Genomic DNA, 12,051 nt, shown 5'->3' on the forward strand with positions numbered 1-12,051 from the left:
CCTGTCTGGGATGGTGCTAGCACCGCCCCTGACAGGAAACCCTTTGTCCAAGCTCTCATCGCTGGAAGGACTCCCAGCAGCAGGAGGTCAGACTCGTGTCTGTGGTGGCAGCATCCATTTTGTGGAGCTGAGGCTTCGTTTAACTTTAACCGGGGTTCACAGTTACATACATGTCGTGTCCCTCTAGAAGGGTGGAATGCTAACCCCGTCGCCAGAATTGGCGAGGGGTTAGTATTCCAATTCGTATGACACCTTACTCGACATGTTTTGATAAAGCAATACCAAAGATAGCATTTAACCGCGAGGATTATAATGCACTTAAGAGTATATGGTATGCGTTATCATGGAACAGCTATTAGAACTTGGTTCCGCAAGCTGCAAACGGGCTCAGCTCATGCCAGAGCACCATTTCACACGATTCCAAGCACTCTGCCTTCAGGATGGTCAAGGCCTGCCATAGGAGTGACTGATAGGAATCTGTGTGTCCATTTTTAGGGTTAGATATAGGTATACTATATCTAAAGCAAAGGGTGATTACACCACCTTGCCCCAGCTGTCGTGCAGCCAGTTGTGTCAGATTTAGATGGCCATCCAGGGGTGGCATAATACATGCTTCAGCCCCTGGTAGGCCCTGGGTACACCTATGCCCTGAGTTACAGGGTCTGATAAGGTGGCCCAGTACCAATTGGAACTGTACCTAAGGTACATGGAATCCTTTTTAGAGAGAGAGAGCAGTAGGCCTGGGGTCCTGATTGGCAGGGCCCCAGGTCAACTAAGTCAGAAAACCAGCAAAACACCAGGCAAAAAAGTTGGGGGTAACCATAGTCAGGTATCTACCTTCCTACACACATCTTTTGGAAGACCTGACCGATCAAGTGTTCAATGCTGCTCTCTAAAGGCAATGCCCAGTACTGCATGGTCTCGCTCTTTGTTTTCCTGTGACCCGTCCGTTAAATATGTTGTACGAAACATACTCGCACTACCTTTTCTTGAAAAATATTGCAATTGTCATTTCATATTGGTAAGATTTTTAACCCTAGTAGGTGGATATTGTAGAAATGCAATGCAGTCACTTTCCAACTTTGATAGTAAAACAAAAAAGTAACGTGTGCGGCCGTGAACGCGATCGCGGTGAAAGCGAAAGTGATCGCGATGACGTGCTCTGTGCTAAGTACGCGAGGGATGTGCGCGCGCAGCAGTGATTGGCGAGGCGCGCGCGCGCGCTTGTGCACGTAACCGTAAGCTGGTGGCCGGCAAAAGCCTGTGGGTAGCACTTAGAAAACCCCTTCCTAAAAGTTGAGCAGCAAGCAGCGCATGCGCTGCTCTAGGCTTGACCTAAAAATGAACCTCAATTTTTAGACCAACTTCTTTTTAACCATTAGACCTGAAAATAAACTAACGTTGACACTAATATTTTTATCCAACAAATATAGACAACATGCACATCAAAATTCCTTACTTACATTTTGAAATCGCGGTTTTTGCTTTTTCGTCAAGTTGAGCAGCACGTTCATGAAAACGAGTTTTATCACTTGAAAGAGTTCTGTACAGCTGAAACACAAGGAAATAGCCAGTGAGCAGCTAGAATACAAACAGCAATGCTGTAAGGATTATGACAAAACCCAACACAACCAGAAAGAGTTTAAGAGAAAAGTTAAGAGCAACAAAAGACCGGTTATTGTCAAGTGATGGATGAAATTTTTAATAAATTAAATACTTAATTGTTAGAATGATAACATCCGGATAAGAATTCTCAAAATAAGTGGCCAGAAAAGCTCATGCAAATTTAGCAATGTGGTTAATTAACGACGCTGTATACAAACCAAGCAAAGCAGACTAAAGACTGTCTTCGTGACTTCTACTCTGCTCCTGCAGAAGCACTGATTTTACACTTGCAGTTTTGGTGAACGAACGAAGGCAGAGAGGCTTCACGGCAGACTACAGCGAGGCACTTGGCTGTCATATACCCTTGTGCAGCTCACTAGGCTATTATCAAGAGCGCCTCCATGCTTCCACTCATCTCCCCTTTAAAGATTTGCACGTTGATGCAGAGCATCCGCGACGAGTCAGCCCTCATGCACATTACAGACTGCTCAGCAAGCAGTGGCGGCCCTCAACATTTTGAACATGTTGAGCACCGATCCAGAGATGGCAATCCACCTGGCGAGCAGGCATGGGAAACCTTTTCAAAGAGTTTGGCATCTATCTACAATAGTTATTCAGGCTGTGGATAGCCTTACAGCTACTTCTCCACAGGTAGAAAACCAAATTGAGACAAACAGCAGGTTTCAGTGACAGCAGCAAGATTGGCAGGGAGCAGACATTAAATATTACTTAGGAGAGACTAGCATCAAATCTTGCATACACTCACATATACATTCCTTTCAGCGAGGTAAAAACGTGCTCCACAGATCTGTCTGGACCTTCCACGACCCTCATGCTAACGATACATGTTCTGTGAGTGATTAAAGCTTGTGCGCACTGGCAGCCCTCAACATTTTGAGCAGGTGCAGCACTGAGGCTCGGACTGCACACAGCCTGAAGAACAAGTTACTTACCTTCGGTAACGCTTTTTCTGGTAGATCCAGTATCTGCCTGTGGATTCCTCACCTTGTGAATATCCCCCTTGCGTCAGCAACATTCTGAAATTCTTTTTGTAGCTTCGCACAGATGTGGACGACGTCAGAGGTACGGCATTGCACACAACTCCGCTGACGTCACCGACACCATAATAGGACCACACACCAGCGTGGACAATAAAAAATATATATACATTACATTACAGTAACTCAGGTATAGAAGAGTGGACAACGGGGAGGCGGGTGGGTCAGTGAGGAATCCACAGGCAGATACTGTATCTACCAGAAAAAGCGTTACCAAAGGTAATTAAAAGTAATTTGTTCTTCTGTTAGATACATCTGCCAGTGGATTCCTCACCTTGTGAATAGAGTCCCACAGCAGTCCCCACTCCCGGAGGAGGGTGTCCACTCTCCTATACCAGAAAATCCTGGAGGACAGAGCGCGCAAAGTGACAGTCGACCTCACCTCAGCATCCAAGCAGTAATGCTTCGCAAAAGTGTGGAGGGAGGCCTAAGTAGCCGCCCTTCAAATGTCCTCAACAGGTATACCTCTAGACAAAGCAGATGTTGATGACTTTGCTCTAGTAGAGTGAATTCTTATACCCTCTGGAGGGTCCTTACCCGCCAAAGAGTCACAGATCTTGATGCATAGAATAATCCATCTTGAAAGAGTGCGCTTGTGCACTGCTCTTCCTTTCTTGCTGCCAGCAAATCCAACAAAGAGCTGGACATCCACACGATCGTCTTTAGTCCTATTGAGATAAAAGTTCGCCGCCCTCTTAGGGTCCAGACGGTGTAGTCACTCCTCCTCATTGGAAGGGTGAGGGGGGAGGATAGAAGGTAGGAAGGGTAATAGATTGTCCTAGATGGAAGGGAGTTACCACCTTAGGCAAAAAAGCAGCCCTGGTCCTAAGAACCATTCGTTCAGCATGAATGTTCAAGAATGGGGGCTTGGAACTAAGAGCTTGAAGCTCACTTACCCTCTTTGCAGAGGTAATTGCGACCAGGAAGACAGTCTTAAAAGACAAAAGTATCATGGGACACTTGTGCAAGGGTTCAAAGGGAGAACCCATCAAGTAGGTTAAGACAAGATTTAAGTCCCATTGAGGCACAATTAAGGGAGTAGGAGGGAATTTATTAGCGAGACCCTTCAGAAACCTTAAAACCACGGGAGATTTGAATAGAGGCGGCTGATCCGGCAAACCGAGAAATGCCGAAAGATAACCCTTGACAGTAGCCACAGCAAAACCTTGCTGCGCCAAAGAACGAGCAAACTGTAGTAGATCAAACAAATGAGCCTTCAAAAGGGTCAACGGATTTCTCTCCACACCAAGAGACAAATTTAGACCATCTGTACAAATAGATAGATTTAGTGGAGTCACGCCTGGCCGAAAGAATGACATCCACCACATCGTGTGGGAGAGAAAAAGAATTCAGGTTGCCCCGTTCAATCTCCAGGCATGAAGGTGTAAGGTCTGGAGGTGGGGGTGTAGAACCTGCCCCTCCATCTGAGAGAGGAGATCTGCCCTAAAAAGGGAGACGGAGCGGCGGGCACGAGGAGAGGTGGAGAAGATCTGTGTACCACACCCTTCTTGGCCAATCTGGGGCGATCAATATAACTTGGGCCCGGCCTTGGCGAATCTTCCTCAGAACCAAAGGAATCAAGGGTATGGGGGGAAACACGTAAAGGAGCCGTGAGTCCCAACTCAACTGAAACGCATCCCCCAAGGCTCCCCGCATCGGATACTGGAGGCTACAGAATGACGGGCAGTGAGCATTCTCGCGAGTGGCGAACAGGTCCACCTGAGGAGTCACCCACGTCCGAAAGACGTGACTAACCACCTCTGGATGAAGCCTCCACTCGTGGTCGGCCGAGAACTGCCGACAGACTGTCTGCACGCACGTTCAGAACACCGGCCAGATGATTTGCCATCAGACAAATCTGATGGTCCTGAACCCAGGACCAGAGACGCAGAGCCTCTCTGCAGATGCACTGCGACCCTACTCCTCCCTGCTTGTTGACATACCACATCGCGGTGGTGTTGTCCGTCAGGACTTGAACCGACCGACCGACCGCGAAGGGAGGAAGGCCTTGAGTGCCAAACGTATATCGCCCGCAATTCCAGAAGGTTGATGTGAAGCAACCTTTCCTCTGGAGACCAAAGCCCTTTGACCTTCAGATCCTCCAGATGAGCACCCCATCCTAGAGTGGATGCATCCGTTATCACTGTGGCCACCGATGGAGGCAGTTGAAAAGGCTTTCCTTGAGACCGGTTGCCTTCCACTCCCCACCAAGCCAGATCCGCTGCAGTTTCTCTGGAGATACTCACAGACTCCCTGAGATCTCCGTTGCGCAGAACCACTGCCTGCGGAGGCACCACTGGAGCACCTTCAAGTGCCAGCGAGCATGGTTGACCAACAGAATGCAGGAAGCCATCAGACCGAGCAGGGGAAGGACCTTCAGAATCCTTTGAGGAGGAGGGAATGCACGACACACAGTTGTTTCCAATACCGCACCTATGAACAGGTTGCGCTGGGAGGGCACCAGGTGAGATGTGGGTACATTTATCGAAAAACCCAACCTGTGTAACAACGGAGTTGTTTCTTGCAAATGATGGAGCACTATCTCTAGGGATTCGGCTTTGATCAGCCAATCATCCAGATACGGGAATACCGGTATCCCAGATCTTCTGAGATGTGCCGCCACCACAGCCATCACCTTGGTGAAAACTCGAGGCGCAGTAGTAAGACCAAACGGTAGGACCACAAACTGGTAGTGCCGTCAACCCACCGTAAAACGGAGATACTTCCTGTGCGACTGCAGGATAGGGATGTGATAATATGCATCCTGCAAGTCTATTGACACCATCCAGTCTTCTTCCATCAGCGCCTGAAGAACCTGTGCAAGGGTGAGCATCTTGAACTTCTCCTGTTTCAGGTAAAGGTTCAAGATCCTGAGATCCAGGATTGGACGAAGCCTGCCATCCTTCTTGGGTATCAGGAAATACTAGGAGTAGCATCCCTGAACCCTTTCCTGCTCTGGAACCAACTCTTGTTGCACCCTTTCCTAACAGTGTATGGACTTCCTCCTGCAGGAGTAACAGGTGTTCCTCCGTGCAAAAACCTTGTCAAGGAGGGTAATATGGAGGGAATTCCCAAAAGGGAAGAGCATGCCCATTTTCTATGAGATTGAGAACCCAAAGATCTGATGTAACCGATTCCCAATCCCGTAGAAAATAGGTAAGCCGACCCCCTGCAGGACCCGCATGATCCTGAATGGCGGATAGGGCTGCTTTTCTGTGGCTGGGGGCTTGGAGGAGGCCTGACGTCCTCGAGGACGAGCTCTTTGCTTACCCCTGTAAGACCTGTACAGGGGGTTTTGCTGCTGCTGCTGCTGCTGACCTTGCCGGTATGGGGCGAAAGGAAGAACGTCCAAACCCTCTATACCTTTTGGTAGATGAACCCCCGGTCTGCAGCCCCAAAGATTTGGCAGTAGCCCTACTGTCCTTAAATCTCTCTAAGACTGCGTCAGCTTTTTTTCCAAAAAGTCCAACACCATCAAAAGGCAGATCCAATAAGGCGGCCTGAACGTCCGCCGAAAAGTCCGATGACTTCAGCCAGGCAGATCTCCTAGAGGCAACAGAGGTTCCCATGAAGCGAGCAACCGAATCAGCAGTGTCCAGCCCACTCTGGATCACCTGCCTTGCAGCCGCCTGTGGATCCGTCAACACTTCCTCAAAATCCTTCATGTTGTCATCAGGAATTAGCCTCTAAGCTCAAGAAAGCGGGTCAATCAAGACTTACGGCGATGGAGACAAAATCCTTCCCAAGCTTCCTCTTAGGCGACTTCGGTCTCGAGTCCAATTCTTTACCGGAGTGATGTCGAGACCCATGCCTTAGATTCTTATGTTTTTTCTTCGACTTCGAAGCATGATCAGATGAAGACTTCGAAGGCGACGCCATACGGGATATCTTGACTGCGACCTCGACCTCGCCCTTCTCGAACGGGATCTCAAAGTCTTCTTTTCTTTACTACCTCTCAACTTCGCCATCAGAAGCTTGGTCTCCCTCTCTCGAAGAGTCTTCGGGTTCATTTTTCTACACGAAGAGCAGCCGTCGACATCATGGTCCGAACTCAGGCACCAGATACAATCCTCGTGCGGGTCCGTGATAGACATCTTGCCGCATTCTCTACAAGGCTTGAACCCGGTCTTCTTAGTCGACATCGCTAGAGACACAAAGAAGCAGGAAAATCGAGAAACAGTAACAAAGTTACCAACAGCTACAGAGATTCCCCGAAACGTTAGCGTCGACGACGCAGAAAAAAGGGAACTGATGTCATCACGCCGGCGTGGTCCTATTATGGGGTCTGTGAAGTCAGCGGAGTCGCGTGCGATGCCGTGCCTCTATGACGTCGTCCACATCGGCGCAAAGCTACAAAAAGAATTTCCGAATGTTGCTGACGCAAGGGGGATATTCACAAGGTGAGGAATCCACTGGCAGATGTATCTATGAGAAGCATTCATATTCAAAGAGGTTCACTCCTGTGTGCCCGTCTAGAGAATAGTAATTTACACGAGGCTGTTCCAAATAAAAATGACCTACTAGGTTACTGCAATGTTTCAATATGTGAAAAAACAAAGAATCGATTAACACACGCCTCAAAGTAACATTAGCAGGATTTTCAGGGTGTTGACGTGGATTATCATCCATGTGATAATGTAGGCACAACTCTCATATTCACTCCCTCATCCAATTATAAGTTTCTTTCAGTAATTTAAGCACCTGTTTTAGACATCGGTCTGTAGCCTATGTCACTCATGCCTTAACCATTCATGTTCTGTGAGGGATGAAAGCTTGCACAACTCTGCGATGATGCCAGATTCACCCGGGGAGTTAATTGTGACTGGTACCGAACTTGATACCATGTATCGAACGGAATCTGGGCTAATGCGGCGGTCAATATTGGCAGAACTTTGGGCGTTTCACTCGCAAGTGGATGTGTTATTCACTAAAATTGATGCATGCCTAGCTGGGATTCTGCCCGAGGTACCGGACCCTGCCCCACGGTTGAACCAGCAATCTGCAGTTACTCAAGCCGTGGCCATTCTGACTTTGTGCGAGGACCCCGTGAGGAAACAAGTATCGAAGCGAATATCAGAACCAACGGAAGATGGTGTCCCCGAGGCCGTGAGTGTATCACCGTACCTTTCATCACCATTGACTTTGGAGGTATCGAGTGGCGTTCCCCCCCCCCCCCGCGCAGACCGGCGCTGTAGACTCTTCTCTCATCTTGTGGTTGTCTTTCCCTTTTTTGGTGATTTTACGATCTCGAGGCAAGAAACATCGGGACAGTCCAGTTACGAGAGGGGAACTTTCTGCGCTTGAAGTTCTTTTGGAGTTACTAGCTACAGGTGGTAATGGATTGACTTTCGATGACTTCCCTCTCATCTATGACTCGTTTGTGTGCTCATGGGTCTCACTGGGGAGGGTTTGTGTGCTGGTTCGAAAGGGTCAAGGTTAAGTGAATTGAATCCGGATGGTTTGGAACTACGGTTATATACGCTTGAACTTTATCTGTTTGATTAAAGAGGCTGGGCGGTATATCACGGTGCCCCCTATTGTCTTTTGAAAGAGTAGCTATACATCCGTCTTTTGCGACAGGGGGTATCTGATTTTGGCGGGGGGGGCCAATGGGCCGGGAGCATTGTACGACTATGCCCTCCTCAATTCTTCTTCTTCCTTCCTTTAGGGTTTAGGTTAATGGGGCGACAGGCACGCTGCTAGTGGGGTTAGGCTATAGCCTTGTCAGGGGTGCAGGGTGGTGGGTTGGAGGGGGGGGGGGGGTTATTTTGCTTTTTTATTTTCTATGGCCTTTTTCTTCCTTCCCTTTATTCCTTTAGGATCAGTATGGTATGTGTTTTATTCTAATTTCACTGTGATCTGGAATTTACAAGTACATGCATCATGGGAGCAGTTTGAGATTCCTTAATTGCGAAACGGCAATGCATCAAAAAAAAAAAAAAAAACAAACAAAAAAAAAAAAAAAAACAATTTTTTTAGCGATCTCTTATTTTTCCTTAATTGCGATTCACATTTTGCAAATCGCAATTAAGGAAAACCTTCCCATTGATTCCTATGGGCCAAAAGGCCCATAGGAATCAATGGGAAGGCATTAACATTTTGCGATTTTCATTTTGCGATTCGCAATTTGTTAATGCATTTCAAGGGTGCTGAGGGGGGTCCAAAGGACCCCACCCGCACCCTTGAAATGTTATTGTAAGTGCAAGTTACACACACACATGTCCAAGGACAAGTGTAACATGACACTTTCAAAAATGCATTTTTGAGCATATTTGAAAGATTTTGCAAATTAACACGAGGTTCAACCTCGTGTTCATTTGCTCCCCCCAATTGCAAATTCGCAATTTTTTTTTTAACATTCATGCATTGCATTTAAGGAATCGCAAAAATGAGATTCCTTAAATGCAATCGCATTTTGTGAAATCGCACAAAATAGCGATTTCTTGTACTTTTGCATTGATGCATCCCAAATAGAGATTTTGGAATCGCAAACGGCCGAATTTTGCGATTCGCACCGTTTGCGACTCCAAAATCGCTTGATGCATGTGGCTGTTAGTGCCTATGCTTTTTACGTTAGTCGAACTTCTGGGTGGGCAGGCTCTGAGAACTGGCGTTCACGAAAATGTTTGTTTTGTTGTTTATTTTGATTCATACGCATTAACGCCAGAGTCCCAGAAATGGCTGTTTCTATTTGCATTTTCTGTTTCCTTGGCCTGTCCCCCGTATCCTATTGTTAGATTGTATGGCACCTGATCCGCTCATTTAAATAATATAAAATGAAACCTTAATTATATCCTGTGATTTATCAATGCGTTTCAATACAAGATCCATTCTGAATCGCTGCCGGACCTCAGGGTTGTCGGCTGGGGAGCTGTGTTGTATCATGATAAATCGGGTTCTACTTCTGTTTAGCGGCCGGCCCCTGCGGTTGTAGGCCCATACTTGTACTTTATGAATGCTGCAATAAAGGTTTATCAAAAATAAAAATTAAAAATAAAAAGATCCCCTAGAATGAGGGTGTTGGACTCTTTGAGAGAGCAGTTGGCGATCAGGTTTGTAAGTTGTTCCGTGAACGTGGCGTTGTTACCTGGGGGATGATATAGTAGGTGGCATTGCAGTAGATGGTTGTCGGTGGTTTTGATGTTTGTCGTAAGGCATTCAAAGGAGTTGTAGTTAAAGGTGTCGGTTTCGACCACGGAGAGGTTGTTGTTGTGGATAATTGCCACGCCTCCGCCTTTTTTTTGGTCCTTCCTATCTTTATTGATGATGGAATAGATTGGGGGGACAAGCATATCTAGGATAGATGGGGAGAAGTCGTTTAGCCAGGTCTCAGTGATGAATGCTATTTCTATGTTATGGTTGAGGATGGTCTCTGCTAGCTCTGTATAGTGTTTTAGTGGCAGATCTGCAATTTGTGAGCATGCAGTTGGTCCGGGGAGAGTCTTTTTTTTATAGGTTTGGTAGGGATGGTGATGAGGGAGATCGGGGGTCTAGGGGGTTTGCGGAGGGGATGGTCGTTTCTAAGACCGGTGATTACCTGTATAGAGGACTGAGGGGGGTGGGTGGTGGGGATTGTGTAAGAGGCGACCAGTTCGAGCGCTTCTTCCCAGGTCATGGCTTTCGCCGCTCTGTTGGTTCTCCGGGCATGGGTCGAGATGGGGGGGGGGGTGTTGTGCTGGTGTGGAGTGGAGAGTTAGTTGGTCTGGGGGGGGCGTGAGTATAGGGGGGTGGGGAGGGACTTTGGGTGGGGGTTGTGGAGTTTCGAGAGGTTGGCGAGGATTTGATTCAGGCCTTGAATTATAGTGTCGATTTGGTTTTCAATACGGGTGAGGCGGCAGAGAGGCCCCTCCTGAGGGGGGCGGGGGGGTAGCTTCTGGGGGATGCTGTGGTTGTATTGGGTTTTGGGGTCAGTTAGGATCTCAGATTGGGTTGAGACGTCGTCGTGGGCTGGGGTGGAGGGGTGTGGTGCTTGGGGTGCGCAGGGGGGTTATTCTTGAGGGCGAGTAGGGATTGGGTATGGGGGGACTTGAGGCTGGTCTTCCAGTCCGCTGGAGCTGCTAGGGGGTTGTTCGCATCGGGGGTGCTTCTGGAGTATGGGCTGTGGTGGTGGACGGGGCCGTGATCTTGTTTTCGTGGGGCTTGGAGAGGGTTACGGGTTGCATAGGGGTGACTGTGTTCCTGGGGGGTGGTGTTGGGGGGTTGATCAGCATATGGGGCTGGTTGCCTTGGTAGGCGTCAGGTGTGAAAGAGTTCGCAAGTAGAGAGGGGAATAGGAGGTCAAAAGCCTCCAGATTGGCGTTGTTGGCTTGGATCAGGGCTGTGCCATTGGAGTAAATGGTCACTGAGGTGATCCCATAGTTGGGCAGGTGATTCGGGTGTAGAAAGAGAGCTTGCAGCTATGGATCGTCTTAGTTGTTTTGGTGATTAGGCGTTTTTCTCTCGGGTTAGAGATCCAATAGCCTGGTCTGGCTGTGTGGAAGATGAGGTCCATTTTTATTTGACCTTTTGAGGGGCAGTGGTAGACATCTGCGAAGAGGGATTCGGGGAATTTCCTGATTAGTTTGTGTTTAAGGGATTTTTTTGCATTAGGTGTGAGGCTGGGTGGAGGGGTGATGGAGAAGGAGTTAGGTCTGTGACGTTTTATGAGGGGAGAGGACAGGGGGTTCGAGTCGATAGTCATGGTGGAAAGTGGTGGGGCTGGAGAGTTTGGGTGAGTGATCCTTGTGGAGCTGGGCAAAATCTCTCGTCGGCTATGGGCTGTGTGTGTTAGAGGTGGGAGAGGTGGGTGGGGGAAAGGGGGGGATTGAGTCAGCTTGAAGACGGGGGTGGTTCTAAGAACTCTGAGCATCTGGCCGGGGTGACTTAGTGGTTATGCGTTAGTTGAGGGGGTCGTGGTCAATCGGGAGGGGGTCGCTAGGTGTCTAGCATTGGGGAGGGGTAGAGGTAGTGGATGGGGGCGATTATAGGTTGAGAGCTATAGTGTTTTCGGTGAAGAGAGGGGTAGTAACAGGGAGTTAATGGTTCCGTTATGGTGGTGTAAGTCTGGTGAAGAGATTAGAGGTTGAGGAGTCGGTCTTGTGCCAGTGGGTGGCTTACCTAAGGCTTTAACGGGGTTCGGCCGCAACTGGGACCAGTGGATCCGATCTGATTGAAGTGCCGATGGTTCTTCCTCCAGTAGTGACAATTCTTGTACTTCTGTGTGTCCGGGGATGGGGAGAATCCCTGGAGTCTGGTTGTGGGAGCTTTTGGAATGCGATGAGCAATGGGTCCTTTATGATCGATGTCCCGCTGTGGGTGCCATATTCGGGCCAGGCAGTATGGTAGTCAGTCTCGGTTCGAGACCCCGCACTCACAGATATTATCTGCACCAATGAGGCATTCCTCTCGC

General features: G+C 48.4%; 1 protein-coding gene across 1 annotated transcript in view; it reads right to left on the minus strand.

The window, feature by feature from the left end:
- Window positions 1–12,051, minus strand: part of MGARP (mitochondria localized glutamic acid rich protein) — a 358,811-nt gene that overhangs the window by 215,865 nt on the left and 130,895 nt on the right. Inside the window, exon 3 of the mRNA XM_086962171.1 lies at window positions 1,464–1,551. Within this exon, the coding sequence (XP_086818297.1) occupies window positions 1,464–1,551 (88 nt within the window). The remainder of the gene's footprint in view (window positions 1–1,463; window positions 1,552–12,051) is intronic.

The sequence above is a fragment of the Lissotriton vulgaris genome, chromosome 3_1 (genome assembly GCF_964263255.1).
Source record: "Lissotriton vulgaris chromosome 3_1, aLisVul1.2, whole genome shotgun sequence".
Classification (NCBI taxonomy): domain Eukaryota; kingdom Metazoa; phylum Chordata; class Amphibia; order Caudata; family Salamandridae; genus Lissotriton; species Lissotriton vulgaris.